This window comes from Colias eurytheme, chromosome 26, assembly GCF_061535395.1.
Source record: "Colias eurytheme isolate Ceu_HAF_F1 chromosome 26, ilColEury1 Martin Lab GWU primary, whole genome shotgun sequence".
In the NCBI taxonomy this organism is placed as follows: Eukaryota; Metazoa; Arthropoda; class Insecta; order Lepidoptera; family Pieridae; genus Colias; species Colias eurytheme.
In genome coordinates this window covers 194,577-217,135 of record NC_143005.1, presented here as the reverse complement: position 1 = coordinate 217,135, position 22,559 = coordinate 194,577, and the positions used below count along the sequence as shown (strand labels likewise).

Sequence of the window (22,559 nt, the reverse complement as noted above, 5' to 3'; positions counted from 1 at the left end):
TTAAGGATAGTGTATATGAGCCTCAAAACAAAAATATTTACCATAGCAGGATCTTGTTATACATTCGGATATATCAAACAAGTTGTAAGTATGGAAAAATAAATATGAATGCGACGAGACATTTTGTTTATAGCATGTGTAATGTGTATGTATGTTGTGTAGCTTTGCTTGCTGTCACCCCCCACTTTTGTCTTGTTTGCATGTGAACACCCCCCACTGTTTCCTTATTCTTCTTCAATAACAATAAGTTTTAATCTTGTTATTATTTATTGAATCCTAATCTATATTTGGATTTGATATGCAAAATGTAAATATAACTATGTATGTATTTTCATTAAAATCATGTTTTATCGTAACGTCATGAAATTAAATACATTATCTCTATTTTAAGTTATCTTAAATGCTAAGATGTTGAAACCGTGTCCGCAGAGCGTGGACTCGATCGAAGACGCCGGCTCGTTCCACTTGAACTCAACAGAGACCACCAATAACGACCCAGAGACCTCTAGTGAAATTGCAATGGATGATAATAAACTTCCTGTAAGTAATATTTTCACAAATTTATAAATAGCAGAACTGTCGAAAGATTTTTCCTCAAAAACTATGCTACTAAGTGATGAAAATTTTCATCATCAACATCAATCAATATCGACTGTATAGTATTGTGCTATATTTTTCAGGTGAGCAATGACGAATCATGGACAGACGTGAATTTAAATGAGGAGGGTGAAAGAGGTCCGGCCACTATTACGGGAAGGGGCAGGGATCATGAAGGTAAAAATATTTATATTTTGTATTAATCTAAATCTGTTTGTTAAGGGAATGTTTTGAATTCGAGAATAAATGAAAATAATGTTATTTCCAGAAATAGAGAAACAAATTCAACTACGCAGTGAGCACCACGTGCAGAGACTGCAGAATAGAAGTCTTCAAGCCGCACAGAGACATCTGCACCAGGTCCGTATTAGTTTTATCGATGAACTGTTATGTTTTGACAAAAATCGTGCCTCGACATTAGTTTTGAAGCGTGATGTACTTCATCTCTAAAATAGATTCCTACGGGGAAATAATCCAACAACAAAGTAGTAATAAACAATGCACATATTTCTGTTCAGTTTTTTTAGGGTTCTGTTATGGAATTGAACTATTTGAATTTATAGTCTGGCTCTTTTCCTTGTACTTTTTACCGTGTTGTCACATGCGCGAATCCACGCTGTCCAGCCATAACTTTAATACTATGGATTTCTCGGAATGTTATATACGTTTTTATGTGCGTATTGTATGGTCGGTGGTGCAGGAGGCGGAGTCAGTGACGGAGGCGGAGGGCGGGGGCGAGGTGTCGCGCGAGGCGTCGCTGACGCACAAGCTGGAGCGCGCGCTGGGCGCCGTGTGCCCGCTGCTGCGCGAGATCATGCTCGACTTCGCGCCCTTCCTCGCCAAGACGCTCGTCGGCAGCCACGGCCAGGAGCTGCTCATGGAGGGTATGCGTTACTGACCCAATAAAACTAAAAAAGACGGGTTGCACTCCGGAAGTGCCGGCAGAAGTGAAAACTTGATTATTAACGTTGAGCATGTTTGATATTTTGGAATGGTATCCGTCTTACGCTTTTTCGATCAGGTCACGTGTCCTGACGCGAAGTTTAAGATTTAATACCCATTACAGAAAAAGTGCTCAACGCCGCTAAAGAAGTTTTCACTTCAAAAAAATTGTAGTCTGGTAATTATTAAGCTATTGCATAGCTTCTATCGCGGGCCTTGAGCGTGAGGACCGAATCCAGAAATTCCGTAACGAAAAAAACCTCACGCTCCCCACGGGGACGGGCACGGAGTAGTAGCTTGAAGGCATAGCATGCAATAGCTTAACCGCGGCAGTCCCCGAGTGCCACACGTCTTTTTTTTTAAAATAATAAATTCATGCGTATGCAATAACTTTAACAAGCTATCAAAACAGTTCGATTTTGACTTATTCTGCAGCAGTTCTTACTCCATTAAGCATCAGTTAGCTAATAAGCTCTTTCGTCAGTTTGGTGGTCGAGTTGTTATGTAATTTAAATAATGTTACAATAGCATTGGTTTTAAGCATTTGATTCGTGTACGTAATCGCTCACATTTGTAATTGTTATATATTAATATTATTCTAGCCGTGACAATTTGTAAATGGCTTATTGTGAGTATTATATTATATGACTATCTTTAAGAATATAGCTGTAGATTCTCCTAAAATATAAATAAATAAATTTCAATGGCAGGTCTCCAAACGTTCAAGTCGAGCACGTCGGTGGTGGAGCTGGTGATGCTGCTGTGCTCGCAGGAGTGGCAGAACTCGCTGCAGAAGCACGCGGGGCTGGCCTTCATCGAGCTGATCAACGAGGGCCGCCTGCTGTCGCACGCCATGCGCGACCACATCGTGCGCGTCGCCAACGAGGCCGAGTTCATACTGAACAGGATGCGCGCTGACGACGTGCTCAAACACGCTGATTTTGAGGTTAGGAAATGTTTTTATCGATTTTATATGTTGTTTAAAATTTTCTTGTGGTAAATAATTGTACATATATTTATGTGTCTAATTTACTTTCAATAACGTTTCTTCGTAGATAAGATTGCTATAGTCGGGCTAATTCAATAGGCAACATTTGACGTCTATCAATTTTATCTTCGAAGAGAGGTAACCTGCTTAAAAACATCGGTTAAAGTGAATAAATCGATACGGACTTGCAACATTTGTCAATCGAACTTGAAACGCATTTCAATTTCAAAATTCATCACACGAATCCCTGTCCCAGTAATATACTTTATTTCGTAAATTTAAGGAGTAAAATAAGACAAGTTTGATACCTAATTTATGATGATTTTTATTCACAAGAATGTAATCAATGCATTCGATTCTAGAAGTCAGATTTCGATTTTTAGAGTAACGTCTCTGGTATTTAAAAAGAAAAAAAGGTTTATTGACACAAAATTGTAGCGACGTCAGTTCTTTAATTCAGAAATTGTTTAAGTATTATGTTTAGAATGGTTTATCAATAAAAAGAAATCTTAATATTACTTGTATCGGTCAGTATTAAATAAATAAATAAATAAATAAATCGTTTATTTGCAAGTAAACATGGTATACACAGGTGTTAAGAATAAGATACATTATTTCAGCATGTTTAGCCGTTATTCAACGGCATGCAAATACATTTTACATTAGATATACATTTTATATTATGTCTTCTTAATTTTATTTTATTAAAATCAATTCATTTGTTATTCATTCACATTATTATAATTAATATTTCACAATTCATTCATATTCATTACAAAAATTACATACATTATTACAAAATCAATATTAAGACGCAAGTAGACAATGTTAATTACGAGTTTAGATATTCTTTAACACTATAAAAACATTTCTGTTGAAGCCATTTATGAAGTTCTTTAAAAAATAATTTAGTATCTAAGTTTTTTTAATTTAGTTGGCACTTTATTATATATTTTTACACTCATACAAAGACAGTTTTTATTATATTTTTTTAATCTAGGATTATCTTTCAAAATTAGTTTACTTGGATCTCTGCGACTACGGCTATTTAAATCACTTGCCTTTTTATAAAGATACATATGCTTAGTCACAAACACGCACATATCATAAATGTAAAGAGATGGCAATGGCAGCAGACAAAGTTTTTTAAATATCGGCTTACAGGACTGATCCGATCTCATACCACATAAGGCCCGTATACATCTCTTTTGAGCCAGAAATGCTCTTGTTATATCGGTACTATTGCCCCAGATAACAAGGCCATAACGCAAAACAGATTCCACGTAAGCGTAATAAGAAGTAAGTGCGGTTTTTAAGTTTGTAACCCTTCTTACTTGCCTTAATGCATAAACAAATTTATTTAATCTACTACACACATTTTCTATATGTAGTTTCCAGTCTATATTTGTATCTATTGTCACACCTAGAAACTTTATTTCATTTTTTGCTTGTATTTTAGGAATGTCAAAGTTAAATTTATTAAATTGTAAAAATTTTGTTTTGTCCAAATTTATTTTCAAATCATTAATGTCAAGCCATTTTATTATGTTGTCAATACTATAATTAATGTCATTTATGTGGTCATGTATATTATTTTTGTCAGAAGTTACAATTAAAGAAATGTCGTCAGCAAATAAGATGCACTTGTGATTTGTTATATTAACTATGTCATTTACATATAATACAAAAAGAATTGGACCAAGTACACTGCCTTGCGGTACGCCATATTTTATTATTTCGTAGTCAGAAAAGTAATGCGTTATTTCATCGTTTTTATTTACTTCAGAAATTGTTACACACTGCTGCCTATTTTGAAGGTAAGATCTTATCCAGTGAAGCGTTTGCCCTCTTATTATTATATTATTATAAACTAGCTTTCCACCCGCGGCTTCGCCCACGCAGTCAAAGAAAAACCCGCGTAGTTCCCCTTCCCGTGGGATTTCCGGGATAAAACCTATCCTATGTCCCGGGGTAAAAAGTAGCCTATGTCCTTTCTCGGGTATCAAAATATCTCTATACCAAATTTCATGCAAATTGGTTCAGTAGTTAAGGCGTGATTGAGTAACAGACAGACAGACAGAGTTACTTTCGCATTTATAATATTAGTACGGATATGTAATCGTAATTGAAAAAAGTTACGAAAATGTGCAGTTCTAACAAAAATAATAAATAAATAAATAAAACGAAATATCATGTTATTCTATGTCGTCGTTACTAGGTTACGTTGGTGAATTTTGTTGGAACTGTCAAATGTCGCCTATTAAAATGGCTCTACTATAATATTTGGTTCATTTCAATAATGCAGATAGTCTTTAAATATGTCTGTCCGTGTGTTGCGCAGTGCCTGTGCGGCGCGTGGAGCGGCGAGCGCGCGGAGGAGGAGCGCACGTGCGAGCGGCTCATCGCCGCCGCGCGCCGCCGCGACACCGCCGCCGCCGCGCGCCAGCTCGACAGGCTGCACCACCGGTACCGACACCCACCGACACTCGCCCCACACAGTACCCTGCGTACCCTACCTCCTGCCCCCCTAGACAAGTGGCTTTCTATTAGCGTAAAGTCTAATAGAATAGATTATGAATGTATGAGATTGACGTAATCAATCGTCGTCGTCGTCGTAATCAAACGTCAATCTCATACATTCATAATCTATTCTATCGAACTTAACGCTAATAGAAAGCCACTTGTCTAGCCCCACTGTACGGACCGCCGTGTACCTGTACGCGAGGACAATTGATCCAGATCGCTCCACGAGCCCCAGTCATTTGCCAAGGTTCTGCAAACTCGAAGAGTACGCGTGACTATTCAAGTATGGACTTGGCGTACCGAACACGCGTATACTGACTACGCGTGCAGGGTACGCGCTATCCGTACGGAGCTTTACACTCACCTCTACACAGTGCCTGTGCGGCACGTGGACGAAGGGAATTAAAAAGTTACCGACACAACATTTGATCTTCAAAAATGACACACAAACACAGATGACATGACTCAATTAAATTGACTGAAGTCAATTCTGACTGATTAATTATTATATTGCAACATACGTAGTATATTATTATTAGTCTGTGATTGCAACCTTTCTCTATAATATTCTTAACTAAATTTGTTACCAACGCCACCTAACCAGAATATATTTAAATACTTGACATTGGTACTTGCCAATTTGGCACAATAGTTAGCAACTTTTGAAATAGATGGCGTGAATGACAGGAATTAAATACTGCACGATGATCATTATTTATTATCTTAGGATTATGTACCTAATAGACTGCATACAATTTTTTAATAATAGATAGCGCTGCAACGAATAAAACATTATACCTACTTGATATAGTTACTATTTAGTATGATGTATTTTAGTTAGGAATAATATGTAAATAACATAATTTTGCAATACCAGGCGTAAAGAAGTAACGTGCAACTTTAACTAGACAAGCATTATACTTTGCCTAGTATCTGAATCGAACATGTACCAGGTGGTAAGAAGTGTACGCAAATAAAATAAGAATAAAGCTAGATAGATTTTTCCGCCTAGTATTTGTATAGCACAAGTACCAGGCGGTAAGAAGTAACGTGAAATTATTGTATCTAAACTAAATCTGGATAGTTTGCCTAGTACTTGAGTAGCATTTGTACCAGGCGGTAAGAAGTATCGCACTAATAACTAGATCAAGGCCATAGTTTGCCTAGTATCTGTATAGCACCTGTACCAGGCGCTCAGGAGTGACGCGTAGGTGTTGCAGCGTGGGCGAGGGCGCCGCGGCGGAGAGCACGTTCTGGAAGCTGGACTCGTGGGAGGACGACGCGCGGCGGCGGCGGCGGCTCGTGCCCGACGCGCGCGGCCGCCGGCACGACGCGCGCGCGCACCACCACCCGCCCGCGCCGCCCACCGACGCTATACTGCAGGTCACTACATACATACTATAATTGAAGTGAAACTTCTTTATGGGAGTTGTAAAAAAATTTAGTGTTACATTTTTTCGTTACGCGTGACATTTTTCCGTTACGCGCCATCTTGTTCTTATCCCTACCACGCGTGGTTCGACGTATTTCTGTCAAGTTGCATATATAGTAAATTATTTTTTGAAAAATAAGGTTATAAAGAAGTTTCACTTCTTACGTGTGTACAATAGTACACGCACACATTTTTAGTATTCACTACAATAATCGCTTTTTGTGAATTAAGAAAAAGTTTGACAAGATTTTTGGTAGCAAATTTTCAACAATCTTAGTGTCAATTTCATTTGACATCAAACGATTTGCTTAGAAACTAGTAACATTTCAATAACGTTTAATTATTTTGTCTGAATTTTACGGTAAATTTAAAATTCAAATGTTATTTCTTAACTTAAATTATTAATTCGTTTAAATTAATGAATCTGACGTCACAATGGGTCACCGTCACCTCTTATTTGAATTCCACAACAAATATACTTATTCAATTCATTATTTACTTGCTCTATTCTCTCTTCCTACTCTATTTTACCACAAACACCCAAATGTTTAACACGACACGACATGTTCCCGTGTGTCAGGCGACAGAGGAACTACACGCGCGTATCGCGGGCGTGTCGGGCGGCGCACAGCTCGCGGCCGCGCCCGCGCAGGAGCTGCTCGATGACGCCGAGCTGCTGGTTGATGAGCGGGACGCGGAGCAGGACCTTACTGGTGCGTACTCATTGTTGTGGATTTATTCAAATGAAATAAACACGTACTCTTACTTTTCTCTGTTTATTGAGCATCGACAGGATCGTTAGTAGAACTCTTTATTGTGCACCTAGTAAAAAAAGACGGGTTGCACTCCGGGAGTGCCGGCAGAAGTGAAAACTTGATTATTAACGTTGAGCATGTTTGATATCCATCCGTCTTACGCTTTTTCGATCAGGTCACGTGTCCTGACGCGAGTTTTAGATTTTATAGCCAACGCCGCTAAAGAAGTTTTCACTTCAAAAAATAATAACAGGTATATTATAATAAGAGAATTATTCGCAGGGACGTCGTTTATCCTCGCGGTCCACACTCAAAAATAATATTGACACATTTTACACTATCACATACACACACACAATAAGAACTAAAATTTAGCTTCGCCTTTTAATTAGTAGGTTGTAGGGAAATAGTTATTGGTCACATTATAAATACAAACCATCTTTCGTTTTTAAAATACTTATTATTAGCGTCATAATAAATTGTAATATGTATATTATTTTCTTTCTTTCTAATTCTGTGTTGCATTGATTACTACAGTTTATTAACATTTTCAATCCTGGTTTTTTGTAATTCACAGCCGCATCCGAGTGTTATTGCTCCTTAATATAATTAGGCGCAACATTTTCACTTCTGGACACAAAATAATTTTACCTTTGTATTTATAAAATACATGGTTTTTTACCATTCAGAAAAAAATACACATTCGAATTAAAAAATTCTATTTTTATAACATTCATAAAATTATATGAACTATGTATTGTATCATTGTGCATAATAAAATCTCACTCTACTTATCTTTGTTATGATCTGTAACATAATCTTGTAATAATGTACATCAATGTGCTTTCTATAGCATTTGACATGGTTTATCCATTAATATTATCTGTTGAATATTATGTGTTGTATGATATAGAGTATAGTATGATTCATTAAATGTCTTTATTTTAAAAAACAAACTAAAACTTGCATTTTGTAGTGGACGTGAATTAACAGAAACTCAAACATACATAACTAATATCTATAAGCAACTCTATGTACTGCAGTCTGCAGATAAGCTTTAAGCAAGTGATGTGTTGCGTATTGCAATTATTCGTAACTGCTTCTGCTCGATAGGTTTAGGCAAAGTGTTACGACTTGTTCTTATTTCTGTTAACTCCTCCGTTCTTACTACATTATTTGTCGTTTTATCTGTCAGTTACGATACACAGTACATGTCTAGAAGATGTGAAACTGTATATTTATTCAAGTGAAACTTCCTAAGCGCGTTGAGAGTAAAATTTCAAGGCACGTCATGACAATACCGTCACATCTTGGAGTAAAGCGACGATTTTTGTATTTATTTATTTATTTATTGAAATAGAATCATTTTTTGTACTTACAGTAATAATACCAAAGCATACATAGAATTTAGTAACAATATGTTAACAAAAATACAAACAAAATGGAGTTACATACTATGTGCATCCAAGTACCTGATACAGAGGTCTAGGACAGTATTTGTACTGCTAGCAAATATGTACTACTGTATCATTGAATGCCAAAGAAGTTTCACTTCTGACACGTATGCTCAGCACACACGCTCTCTTTTATGATATTTAATGTTTTATGGCATTCAATTGATATAAAAAATAGTATATTTATGTATGTAATGGTAACTTTGGTACCAGGGCCGGTGAACATGAGTACCCCCGCGAGGTTGGTAGCGGGCGGCGTGGTGGCGGGCGGCACGCTGTCGCTCACCTCCACCGAGCTGTACTTCGAGGTGGACGAGGACGACCCCGACTACAAGAAGGCGGACCCGGAGGTGCGTGCTAGTGTAGATATACTGTAGTGTATAGGGAAGATGTGGTAGCATTTTGAACTTTATTGTTTGGTGTTAAGGTTCATTTTACATTGGATGAGGATATTGAGTACCGATGATTTAGTTTTCGTTAACAAAAACATCATTTTATAGTTGATATCACTTTATTAATGTACCAATGGTAAGGACAGAGCATTATTCAGTTTGTGATCACAAGTTTTGCATATCTGATATACCTGAATGTCCATCTCACAAAATCAATATTTAAACGAATTTTTAGGAAATAATTTAATGCACGTAAGTAATTATTATTGAAATATTATAGCTAAAAACGATATTGCCTGTGACTCGTGTCTTGATTATGTTAATTTTAGCAATAAACCAAATTAAACGACTTTATTCTCAGTTGTGCCGTATATCAGATATTGGCATATTCGTAATAATGAATTTGAATTTTAAAATTAAATACAATTTTGCGCAGGACCTAGTTCATAACTTTAAAGTTGCGTAACTATGTTGTGTCAGACATAAATATTTAAATTTAATTTATTTGAACGCAGGTGACGTCGCGGTAAGAAGTTAGGAGGACATAAATCAATCGCTTGTATCCTTCGACATACACTCGAGCTAGCTGTTAACGATACTAACATTTATTATACAGCTTATTAATAAAATTTTACAATAAATCGTCTACTTTATTGCTATATAAATTAAGTTTTTGTGAACGCTATTATAATATAATTTTATTTATAAAAGAAACATAGTGGTATGACAAAACTGATTTCAAATAAGGTGTGACGTGGATCTTTGTCCAGTAATTTATCGTTGTTTCTTGTTTGTTCAAGAGTAGTAAAATGGGAATTATATCCTTACCACGTCACCTACGTTCGGCGTAAGGGCACTAGCAGGGGCAATGTAAAATAGATGTTATACAAAGGTGTTAGCGCGTAAGTTCGTTTGCATATACTTTGGCAGTGAGGACGTTAATGTTGTTGAGGTGATATGGATACGTATAGGCGTGTAATATAGCCGGTAACCGAATATGAGGCAGTTTAAGGACGAACAATGAAGCCCCGCGGCGCGCTGGCCCACGTGGCGCCACTATAGGGATGCTGGACAACTTATCGGTTAATTTACAATATTATTCATATATGTATCAACAAAAAAATGTAACTACATTATAAGGTATATAATCTGCTAAAAGTATTTCACTTGTTTTATTGGCTAAAGAAGTTTTAAATCAATATACTTACATAAGTTTTATAATAATTTTTTAACGTGTGTTCTATTTTTGATCTGCAAAATTACTTGGTCTGTTATGCTAATTATTCGAATTAGCCTGTCTCTAGCAGCTCATTAAACTCAAATTAGGTATTGTAATATTTTTTTAGTAACATGAATTGTATATTTGATTGTAATCTATCATGTGTAATTATTTTTAACCATATATAAATCGAGTTCTTATAGACCAATAAATATTCATAACGCAATCACTCACAGAAACAATAGGTTAAATATTATACCCACTACCATATATTATCATACAAAAAACCTGTATATGTAAGAAATAAGAATACAAAGAATTTTCGCACGCTTCTATATTTATTAACAAGTTAAAAATGGTAGCATTTGAGCATTGTTTATTTACTGTTTTGATTTACTTATAATACGTAGAACACTAGTTTTGCCCCGTGCTTCCTCGATAAATTAACATCATACACGAAAAATAAACTCTCAATAATTCGAACCAATATTTTCTGAGATTAAAAACAAACATTCAGTATTATAATATGGGTACAGATATTGTTACATAAAACTTTATAAGAAGGAATACCAGGAAATTTCGCACGCTTGTATCTTCATCAATAAACAATAAGTTATGTTTAAGTGCCAGCATTTGATACGTTAACTTGTTACCTTCATGACTGACTCATAATCTATACATATAATAAAATCGTAGGAAAGTCAAAACTGTACATTGAATATTTTTTTAAAAGAATACATAATCCATGATCTATAATCGATATAGAAGCCAAAAACATAGTTTTTAGAATTTTTGTCTGTTTGTCTGTTTGTCGGTTTGTCTGTTTGTCTGTTTGTCTGTATGTTTGACCGGGCTAATCTCGAAAAGTACTGCATAGATTGACTTCAAATTTTGCATGAATATTACTAACAGGTCGGGTCAGGCTATAGGCTACATATTATCAAGCTATCACCTGCGGGGGAGGAGCTGTGAACCTTTATTTTTCTTACGTATTCTCTGTACTACGATAGCGTACAATCTAAAGACTCATGTTTAAATGTTGTTTTTGAGTAAGCCATGCTATTGTCTACCTTTATACTATAAAAACTACGTCATTTAAGTAATTTTGGCAGAGAAACAGTATAATGAATCTTAGTAGTATAAAGACAAATTTAAAACAGCGCCATCTATGAGATTTCATTAAAATCAAATCAATTTACATAATATTAACGCTTCTTGGAAATTCATAATTTAAATGTTGGTGAGGTTGTTTTTTTTTTAAAGTTAAATAAATAATTCATATCTTCCCAGAGTCCATTTCAGGTGCGCTTATATTTCATGTGAATATATGTACTAAATTTTTATAAGTGAGGGTAGATGTTTATTATTTGATGTCAAACAAGACAACATTACAGTTAATATAGGTAATAATAGATAACAGTGATTGTGTTCATTCGTTACATTGTTATAAATCTTCGGCTTTTTTTTTAATTTTCGCCTTCTTGCGTTCCCACAAAAGTAAGTTGTAGCTTTTGTATTTATTCTTTATAATTATAATTATATAGTTAGAGTCATGTTTTTAATTAGTTAAAGTTAAGTATGACAAAATAAGAAAATGATGAAATTTTATTTTTATGTAGGTATAAATAACTTTTACAAGACTATATTAAACGCCCAAAGAAGGTCACTTTAGTTCTTGATAAAACTTTATTTGTTAGTAGCTTTTTAATAAAATAAGGTACAGTTATCTTTTGATTTTTTTTTTTATTAACAGATTCAATGTTAATAAAAATTGACGATTTGCGTGAGGATGTACCGATGTAGTGGAAATTAGTAACCTTGCGCGTGGTCAATCATCAATCATCAATACATATAATAAAATTCTAGAAAAGTGATGTCTGTACAATGAAAATATGTAAAAAAAATTGGCAGGGGTTAAATTATTAAATCGATCCCAAACCCAAAACTGTAGTTAAAAATTTAACTTAAGCTGAGGTAGTAGGGGGAGGGGTCAAATTAGAATTATGCTTACTTCTAGGTAAATTTTCTACATAAATTAATGTCCTTTAAATTATGTCGTATTCTATTTTTAACCCCCGACGCAAAAAGATGGGTGATAAGTGTTTGACCGCTATGTGTGAGTGTGTTTGTGTGTGTAATCCGAATTAGATGCGGTTTTGATGTTAGGCAGCATATTTTCCGACGCTGGTTCTTAGATAAAGTGTATCAAAATCGGTTCATCCATTTATTATACCTTTATAGGGGTAAAAGTGGGAATGTGGGAAAAAATATTAGTTATATTTTTATCCAATTCGGTTTATCCATTACAGCTTCTATTAGATTACAGCGGTAAAAGTGGGAATGAACAATAATGGAATGTTGTCAAATAATATACTCAAGCGGTAGATATATCAAAATATGAAAGAGCAACGTGTGAATTACAATTAATAATGTTTTATCGAAATCGGTTCATCCGTTTATTACATACTAGCTGCTCCCCGCGGTTTCACCCCCGTGGCTCCGCTCCTGTTGGTCGTAGCGTGATGATATAATATAGCCTATAACCTTCCTCGATAAATGAGCTTTCTAACACCGGAAGAATTTTTTAAATCGGACCAGTAGTTCCCGAGATTAGCGCGTTCAAACAAACAAACAAACAAACAATCAAACAAACAAACTCTTCAGCTTTATAATATTAGTCTAGATAGGGCACTTTAGGGGTGACAGTGGTTAGATAAATAAACCAAATGGAGCATCAAACGACAGGATATGACGTGTACATATAGGTACAATGAGATAATATGGTTTACATCAAAATCGGTTATCCCATTTACTAGGGGTGTAAAGGGAATGGGTTGAAAGTCTATTAAAGAAGAGGGGGATATGGGAGCGAGAGGATAGCCACACACTGGAAATTTTGAACTCTACTCAAAGCCACATAGGCCTGGCCCTTGGCAATTTTTTTTCCTAAAGATACCACTTCTTTTGTCACTGTGGTCCATTACAATTTGTGCACGGTTACGGTTCCCGTATGATTTGAAAGATGTCAAGGAGCAACAAACTTATAGATATCAATATGATGTAGGAATGTAAAATTGAGGTAGGTCTCGCTTACTTGAAAATAAGAAACCGAAGTTAAAAATTTAAAAATTAAAAAAAAAGCAACGCAACGAATGTAAAGGAATAAATAATAATTTTACAAACTTCCCGACGATCTTTAAAATGAAGTACCATTATAAAAAAAATATAATATATGATATGATAATGATGGTATGGCAGCTCCGACGACTTTGTTTTTTTATTTTTATAAATATTTAAAATGGTATTTATTAATTCTTATTGCACGGTCTAAATGGTTTAGTTACTACAGGCGTGAGACAGGAAAGATCTGCAGGCTGAGACGGCAGAGATTAGAATAAACGCTAAGGAATAGAAACTGCTATCGCTAATTATTATTGACATAAGCTCATCACATTTTAGTAATGGTTCGGTCACACTACCAAAATTACGACGACGACAACGACCAAAATTCTCATCCAGACCAAATTCGTTCAAAATAAAATATTAAAATTTCCCGTCATACTGGTACTCGGAAGAAAAAAATTTCGAGGTCAATTAATAAAAAATAGATTTTTTTCGATTTTCTAGGAGCTACCGTTTCTACGAAAAATCTATTTTTTCATTCATTGATTCAAAAAAAAAAAATTCCAAGCACCAGAACGACAGGAAATTTTAATATTTTATTCTAATTGTGTTTAGCACTATTTTGTTAAATTGCGACTGGATGAAAATTTTGTTCGTGGTCGTCGTCGTCGTTGGTAGGGTGAACAAATCCTTAGCAAAACATCATACGCTTATGTCAATTATTAGTATCGATAGCGGATTCTATTCCTTTACGTTTTGACGTTTGTCTCGGCGCTCAGTTGCTTCACGATTTATTATCAAAAACATCCATACAAGGAAGGAAGAAAAATAAATTTGCTCCCTTCCCCTCTGGTGCCTAAAAATAAATTTTACGTAGAAAATTAATTAAGTATTTATTCTTTTATTTTTTAGCTCAGTTTAGTAATAAGTTTTACTAACAGTTCCTTGTATTATTTATGGTAGTACGTGTTTTTCCTTTCAATTCAATAAAAAAGACGGGTTGCACTCCGGGAGTGCCGGCAGAAGTGAATACTTGATTATTATTAACGTAGAGCATGTTTGATATTTTGGAATGGTATTCGTCTTACGCATTTTCGATCAGGTCACGTGTCCTGACACGAGTTTAAGATTTTATATCCATTACAGAAAAAGTGCTCAACGCCGCTAAAGAAGTTTTCACTTCAAAAATTAAGTAGTAACTACTATACAGTCACTATTCCACGCGGACGAAGTCGCGGGCACAGCTAGTGCATAATATATTCAATCGTATAAAGTATCGTCTGGGTACAACACTAGAGTTGTTCGGTTGTGTGGCGCGGGCGCGGCGCCCCGCTGCGCGTTCGGTTTGTACCGTTTATACGCTCGCGCTCGTACTGTCCGATAACGAGGCGTACTTACGTGTACTTGCGATCATTAAGCCTTCCCAAATTAAACATTATGCTATCCTACGTCGTGCACTTGCTAAATGCTTTATGGGAATTCATTAATAGTTGCTGGTTTATTTTGACAAACTACTTATAATGTGCTTTATTTATGTAAACAGTCTTTATTTGCTGCGCTGACCGAGTCATTATATCCAGATTGGTATCATTTTCTCGTTGATTACATGCAATTTAATTATAAATTACAAAGTAAACACATTTAAGCATTCGAACTTAAATTGAGTCTATTATTTATAAGTTTAATAATATGTACTAATGTGAGGATTAATATTAATTTATGTGTAAAACTATTTATCATGGTAAATGTCATATTTGTTTAAGATAAACAGAATCCATATTCATGACCCGCTGGTGTAGTTTTTGTTTATCGAAGACCAAGTTTTATAATGCAAAATGCGCCTAATAATTAACTCTATGGTCTTTTCAGTCGTTTTTTAATTAGGTCATTGATACGACTAAAATTATTATGCAAATATTATTATGAGAAATTAGAAATGTGTAGCTCAGGGCAATGTTTGCTCATCTGTCAAGTATAATGAATTCATTGCTCTTCGCGGTCAGAAAGATTTTCGTTTCGAACCGTCTCAAGTTACAGCTTGCAGCGAATATTGCCCGCGACCAGTTTTATAGAAGTCACTACATATTAAAATTCTAAAATAAGCGGAGCGTTAAGTTATAATTGCATTAAGTATCCAATGTACAGTCGTAACAAGTAATGCGATGTTCTACGGTTCTGTTGAAGATGATTTTATTGTTTTCGCCGCGGACGAAATCGCTAAACCTCATGTTTTATAGCGGTCGGTTATTATACGATCTGTATCCGAAGTATTATTTACTGCGACTAATTCAAACGATTTCAAAGATTGTAAATTGAATTCGTAATGGGGCATTTTATTTGTTTATGCTAATGTAGGGTTTTAATTAAGTGTATCGTGTTTACGGTGGAGCGAGCGGGACGGGAGAGCCGCAGGAATTCCAACTATGTTCTTGCTTCTATTTGGATTTTTTCTTATTGTAGAGCGTATTTTTTTCTTGTTGATTATTGTTAATCTATTTATTAGGTATCGAAATTTCATTCCTGCTTAGTATACTCTAACATGTTCTAGGTAGCTACAAAATAAAACGTAGTCATGTGGAATAGGTACACTTTGTAGTTAGTATATGGAATATTCAAATTTTATTATTTCGTTATCATTTTTTTCTTCGAAAAATACGGTTCTATAATATGAACAGATTCTTTAATAAAACTTTAACTTAATGTGTCCAAAATCTGGAACAAATTATAATCGATCCATTAGCTTATCAGTCGAGCGGCAATTAAGTATCATTTTTACATGCTCCATTTAATGAGCTGAAATATGGTCTCAATAAGTGATTCCCCATAGCGTCGTAGGATCGCCGGCTCCGGGCCGTTCCCATGTCAGCGCGAGCGCCGCGCCCGTCATAAATAAACACATTACGTCACTCTGACAGCTCCCGGTCTACCTGACACGTGTCATCGTGACATAAGATTTATTGGTGCCGCGCAGCAACACAACTATCTATGCTATTGCCACCGTAAAAGGTTCATTTTCACCTAAAGCCCGCCCGTAGGAAGTTTCTTCTTGTTTTTATGTCCGAAGGCTGGTGCACGGTGCCTACCTGTCGTTTCTGCATTATTTTAGATATTTGATTTCAAACAATGATAACAATTGAATGATTTGTTATGTGTATTATATGGATATGTCATGCGATAAATATTTGTTAAGAATGAACGGAAATAATCAGTGTCCATTTATCCTGATATAATATTTTATGTTTAATCTGGACTTGCAAGAAACTTGAGTGGATATTGCAGTTGCCATTAGAATGTTTATTTTTGAATATCGTACACCTGCTAGACACAGAGTCCACAATATTCTAGCCGAAACGGTCTCGTTATCCCGTCCGCGTCTGTCTGTCAGAGGCCCTTCCTATTCGCCGGTGTACGTTACACGCAGGAATTTAGGCGCCAGATGCGTTCGCGATAACCCCCCGTCGACTATTGTTATCTGCCGGCTTATCGATATCGATAATGCATGTTTCCCATCACTACCCGGTGTTCTGAGATGATTCGATTATCTTGATTTTCTTTTAGTATTAACGAGACCTCAAATATAATATTATATTACAACGAGTTTTGTGATAAGCTGTTGATTTTTATTTATTAATTTAACATGTAAATAATTAAATTCAATGAATGTGATGATTTGCTTAAATTATTCAATGGTTTCGGTGATTTTAAATATGTTTGCCGGGTGTTTGTTTTTCTGTAAATAAATTAATCAATCAGCTAAAATTAGTCAGTCGTATTTAAGCATAATTACCAGGGCGGCATACCGGCGCGGGAGACGAGCACGCGAGGTATGTGGCTGACCCCGGGGGCGCCGTCGAAGCCCTAATTGCCGCAGTGCTAACGGGAGGGCGGAACCGCTTAATTGAAGCCCTATGTGAAAAAAGGAGATTCCTACTTAATGCTCATGTGTTTTTGGTTAGGGAGGAAGTCGCGTCGCGGTTGGTCTCGCGGGAGTGATTTCACTAATTTATGCTCGTTTTCATCTACTTTCCGATGTTCTAAGAATCACGTGAGATATTCCGGTGTCACTGCAACATCGAATGTGCTCGTATTCAATGTTATATTTTCGTCACTAAGTTATTTTACGTCAAATTCGGCACTCTTTACTTAAACTTCTATCATTCATCAAAGACAACACTTTAATATATTATGTACTTAATTGTAAATGTAATTGTATATCTTCCTTGATTAATTACATTGTTCGACTATCAAAAGCTTCTACCGTTCTTTATTTATGTTAAACTGTAAGGACATGTGATACTTTTCTCACGAGCGTGTCGTGCGAGACTCGAGAGAATCGTGAATATAAGCGATAAAAAAGCGTAACAAATGTTTGTAAGTTTGACACTCGCGTGATAGTGACACTGGAACACGCTGGCCCACTTGCGAACTTGTGCTCTATGTGGTAACTGGTGACGTGTCATAGCTTCGTACCATTGGAATCGTGTCAATGGTATATGTACAATAAGGATGACTCTTCAATATCAGCTGTATTCGGCATAAATTACCCGCAAATGGTGGAACTAAAACGAAAATTTTACCATGTTATTATTTCTTCAATTACGCGAGTCACAGGTGTTAACTTTTATTATGAAGAGTTTAAACTTCAATATAAATGTAAAGAAACCCGCTCAGGACAAAGGAGTCGGGTCGCTTGCTTTTTCATAAGTATGTAGCGACAGTCCGCGCTCGACGCTCACTTTTAAACACTGCAAATATTAGGATGCAGGTCGTGTCAGTAATGTAGAATTCCGGTAGCCCATAAAGCTGCGCAAAAAGCGGCGTTTCATACAAAAGCAGTAAATTCACACCGAAGCTCTCAAGTGTCGCTTTCATGCAGAATTACAAGTGCATCGTGAGATGCCCACAATTCGCACTCTTGTGGGATTTTCTGTGCATAGGTGCTCGTGTATGATATAAATTCATTTTACAGATTACCTACTCATTGAATATAAATAATGGTCGTTACTCATATTTAGTGTGTAACTTTTGTCTCCTCTCTCAATTGACTTCTGGTAATTGACAAATGTATGGTCTGATGAAAAGGAAAGCAGAAAACTTATACCTAATGTTACTAAACTTTAAAAAAAAATTAAAACATGCTCATAGGTGACCTTATTATTATTGGGAGTTTGAGAAATAGTACCGAAATGAATTTACGATTTCAGTAATATTTATTACGACAAAATACTTATGAAATACCTTCAGTTGGAGAATATATTTTGTTATTTTAGTATCAGTTCAATGAAACTTGTGTGAAATATGGATCGGTCATTTGAATGCATCCAACAGTCCCTAAAATATAAAATATGTAAGTATTTAAAATAGGCGCCAGCGTTAGATCACGTAGAGTTGCCAGAAAAAACAATGGCCGATAAAATACAAGCGTGCAATATTAAAATAAAGTCATCTCGATACGTGAGCGGAAAGCGCAAGTCGGCTACATGGAATTAATGCCTAATGTTCCTGGAAGCGATATCTATCATATGGGAAAAGTTAATTTGAGGCATTCCTGCGCGTGGCCCCGGGTGGCCGCTTCCAGGAATGCGCTATGTTCCGTAATGTTAGCGTTGTGCCGTTTATAACATTTACATGCACGAGTACTTGGCAGGAATTAGCTCGGATTAGGCTTATGCTAGATCTAATTACGAGAAGTAATTTGTAATCCCAGTATAATCTACTTTTTTACTGGACACAGCACACTCACTGTATGATGTGCTTCATAGATTGAGATAAGTCGTGTTTTTTAAATTATGTAGGTAAAGAAGTGCATAAAAAGTGCCGCACAAAATGAATAACTTATATTGAAATACTCCTATTTAAAACATATCATATAATATTGTTTATGGCTTATGTTACAATCATTTTTATATGGTGGAATATTCCTAAATATTCAGTAAATGCTCTACGACTACAGGGTATTTCGTATTGAAATTACTACTCTCTCATAGCATCGACGACATTACCGTTATGCTACTTAAAAGGACGAAAGAAAGTACTGGGCAATCATATCACAGCGGGTACCGTTGGTGGGCAATTTCCTCGGTTCTTGGCTCTCGGCAGGCTCGCGCGTGGCCGCCGCGGGGCGCGTGCGGGTGGTCCGTGCTAACCAGCCTAAACACCTCCTGTCCGGCTATGACGCCCTGGTGTCATTCAATGCAACCCATTTACTTGTCTCGTATATTATCTCTGTGCCCATTTGGAAATTGTAGAGGAACAGACGTTTTCTACGCGCAACTAACTTTCCTTTCTTGCTTGCACTTGCAACCTCCATTTGACGCTATTTGTCCAACATTACGCATTTCTAAAGTAGATTTGATAAATGCCGTGAAAAACTTGCGATGTTTAAAGTTTTGGCGAATAACCGTAGGCATGTAAGTATACTGTATTCAAACATACACATATTTGATTGATAAATACTTTAAAGAACCGTGCCATTTTTGAATCACTTACGATGCTTAATTTCATGCTTATACAGGGTGTAATCGTTAAGTGTGCACAAGCGATTATTCCGTAACTATTGCAGATATCAAAAAACTTTAAACTGATATCGAAAGTACTTAACCTAATGAGTAAAATGGCCATAATACATTTTTAAAAATAAAACGAGAAATAACCAAAAATGTTACATTAAACGCTCCCATACAATTTATTTCCCATACATTTTGTATTCATAGTAGATTTTCGAAGTGACGTCCTTATTGTGCAATACAATGAGGAGGTCTATTTACAGTTTCTAAATGAACTTCCCTCCAAATTTGCGAAGTAATTAAAGCAGAAAACCAAAAAACAAAAAAAAGCTAAAATCTTTCATATTAAATGTATAGGTTGATCCAAAAGTAATGATAATTGGGTATTTCCTGTGCACATAAAAATATAAAATAAATGTTTTATGCTTGCTCATGTAATCACTAAGTTATCACAAAAAAATTATATCTACAGGCCACGTTTCCAAGTATTAACATTAATTTTAATGTGAACAGTGCGAGCCAGAATGTTTCCCGACGAAAAGAAGAAACAACGATTCGACATTTAGAGGGTGAATTTCTAAATTTTTAATGAGATCAGGATAATTTTTTGTCACGATTTGTGACCATGGGCGTTACCTGGGTTCACCATGTTTATGCTGAAATCAAGAAACAATCAATGGCCTGGATGCGAGCTTCCAAAGTGACGGTGAAGATTTTCAAAGTGAAAATTAGTGGGATAGATTAAAGCCGTAGTTTTTTGGGACGCTGAAGAAATGTGGAATATTTTAAGAAGGTAGCCACTACTACACAGGGCTCTTACTACACAGACCAAATTAAAAGATTGCGGGTAGGTTAGTAAGAAAAAGAGACATGGCAAACTTCGGTCTTGAATGTTGGTTCACCAAGACAACGCACCAGATCACAAAGCGTCAGTTGCGATGGCTGCCAATCAAAAATCGGCATTGAAAATGCTTGAACACCCACCCTGTTTGTAAGATCTAGCTCCTAGTTAATTCTATCTCTTACCTCGGCACAAGAAACACCGTCGATACAAGAAATTTTAAGACGACAGCGAAGTGATGGCCGATTTTGAGGGGTTTTTGTAGATGAAGTCAAAGTTTTTTTTTTCTAAGTTAAGGAAAAAAAATATCGAAGTATATTATCTAGTTAGAAGACTATCTAGAGAAATACATAATTATTTTAACTGTAATGACCTTGTTTAATATTGATTATCATTACTTTTGGATCAACCCATGTACATGGGATATTCATATCTCATACTAAATGTATGGGAGGGTTTAAAGTTAGTTTTTTAGATATTTCTCGTATTATTTTTAAAAATTTATTATGGCCATTTTACTCATTAGGTTAAGTACTTTCGATATCAGTTTAAAGTTTTTTGATATCTGTAATAGTTACGGAATAATCGCCTGTGCACACTTAACGATTACACCCTGTATAAAACGTATGTTAAATATTGACGTTGAGTAATGCGTTTACGTTACTCAAAAGGTAATCACGCTTAAAACGGAAACCGATATTAACTCGTAGCTCTGTAGCTTCTGTATTTGCCGCAGAATCAATCAGGGTTTTAATTAGACGTGTCTATTTAATGCTCTTAGTACCAGGCCAGCATAAGCCGATCGGTGCTACGCTCATTTATTACTATTTATCAGTTATAGCGTTCCTCATATCTCATTATTCATTATTAGAAACGGCTACCGGTACCTACTCTGGGCACTTGCTATCTTAGAAATGAGCATTCTGTTATCATGGGTCATATCTTTATTCGAGTTTTATAGGTCGGCCTTTTCGTTTCTCCTCTGATATTTCTGCCTTTTTGTTTTTTTTTAACCAATATTCTACCGATCAAAATAGAAAAAGATCGCAATCGGTACCTACCATTATATTTTTAAATTAATGAAAATTTTTTGTCTCAACAAAACAAGTGTATCGAAGTGGAACATTACGTGCATACGTCTCCATAAGAAGTATGAGTGACAGATTTAAAAACAAATCCAAGCTGGAAGCCGCTTGTTTCGCCGGTGGCAGGTTGCGCTGTTGGTTTTGTAATTTATATGTAAAGTGAGGTGACGTCAGATGTAGAGCCGCAGAGCTGCCGCTGATCTCTTGTTCATCGTTATCTTGAGTTCTCAATGGGCAGTGTACAATTGGTAGAATACCGTAGCATACTTGCGAAACCATGATTATGAATAAAATATGTAGAGACTAGAGAGTAAAATATGGTTTCCTGAAAAACTTGAGTTCGAAATTAATTAATCTTTATGTTGAGTATATAAATTTATAATGTAGTTTATGTGTATCTGTGAATGCTATGGTACAAACTGTCTTTGTAAATGTTTGAAGTTTCTCGTTTTGACATTTGGTGCTATCTGCCCTTTTCATGGTTGCTCTGTGCTGTACTGCTGTGTAATGTAATGCGTTTAACTTTTATTAAATACATCGGTTGTAATGATGAAGTTTTATTGAAAATATTACCAAATCCCAACAGGTTATGGGCCCAGGCATATTTAAAATATATTTTCAATACGAGAAATCTATAAAAGAGCAAGATTACAACCGGTGTAAAAACTAACCTAAAATGGAGGTTGCGAACTCGATGAAAAT

At 35.7% G+C, this 22,559-nt stretch overlaps 1 protein-coding gene across 4 annotated transcripts in view; it reads left to right on the top strand.

Moving 5' to 3' along the window:
- The window catches only part of rg (A kinase anchor protein rugose), a 402,779-nt gene that overhangs the window by 235,880 nt on the left and 144,340 nt on the right, over positions 1-22,559 (top strand). For all 4 annotated transcript variants that reach the window (XM_090116635.1, XM_090116634.1, XM_090116633.1 and 1 more), the window contains 9 exons: positions 430-540; positions 681-774; positions 866-957; positions 1,298-1,481; positions 2,250-2,485; positions 4,869-4,993; positions 6,271-6,433; positions 7,063-7,195; positions 8,905-9,041. In XM_090116635.1, coding sequence (XP_089972761.1) covers positions 430-540; positions 681-774; positions 866-957; positions 1,298-1,481; positions 2,250-2,485; positions 4,869-4,993; positions 6,271-6,433; positions 7,063-7,195; positions 8,905-9,041 — 1,275 coding nt within the window. The remainder of the gene's footprint in view (positions 1-429; positions 541-680; positions 775-865; positions 958-1,297; positions 1,482-2,249; positions 2,486-4,868; positions 4,994-6,270; positions 6,434-7,062; positions 7,196-8,904; positions 9,042-22,559) is intronic.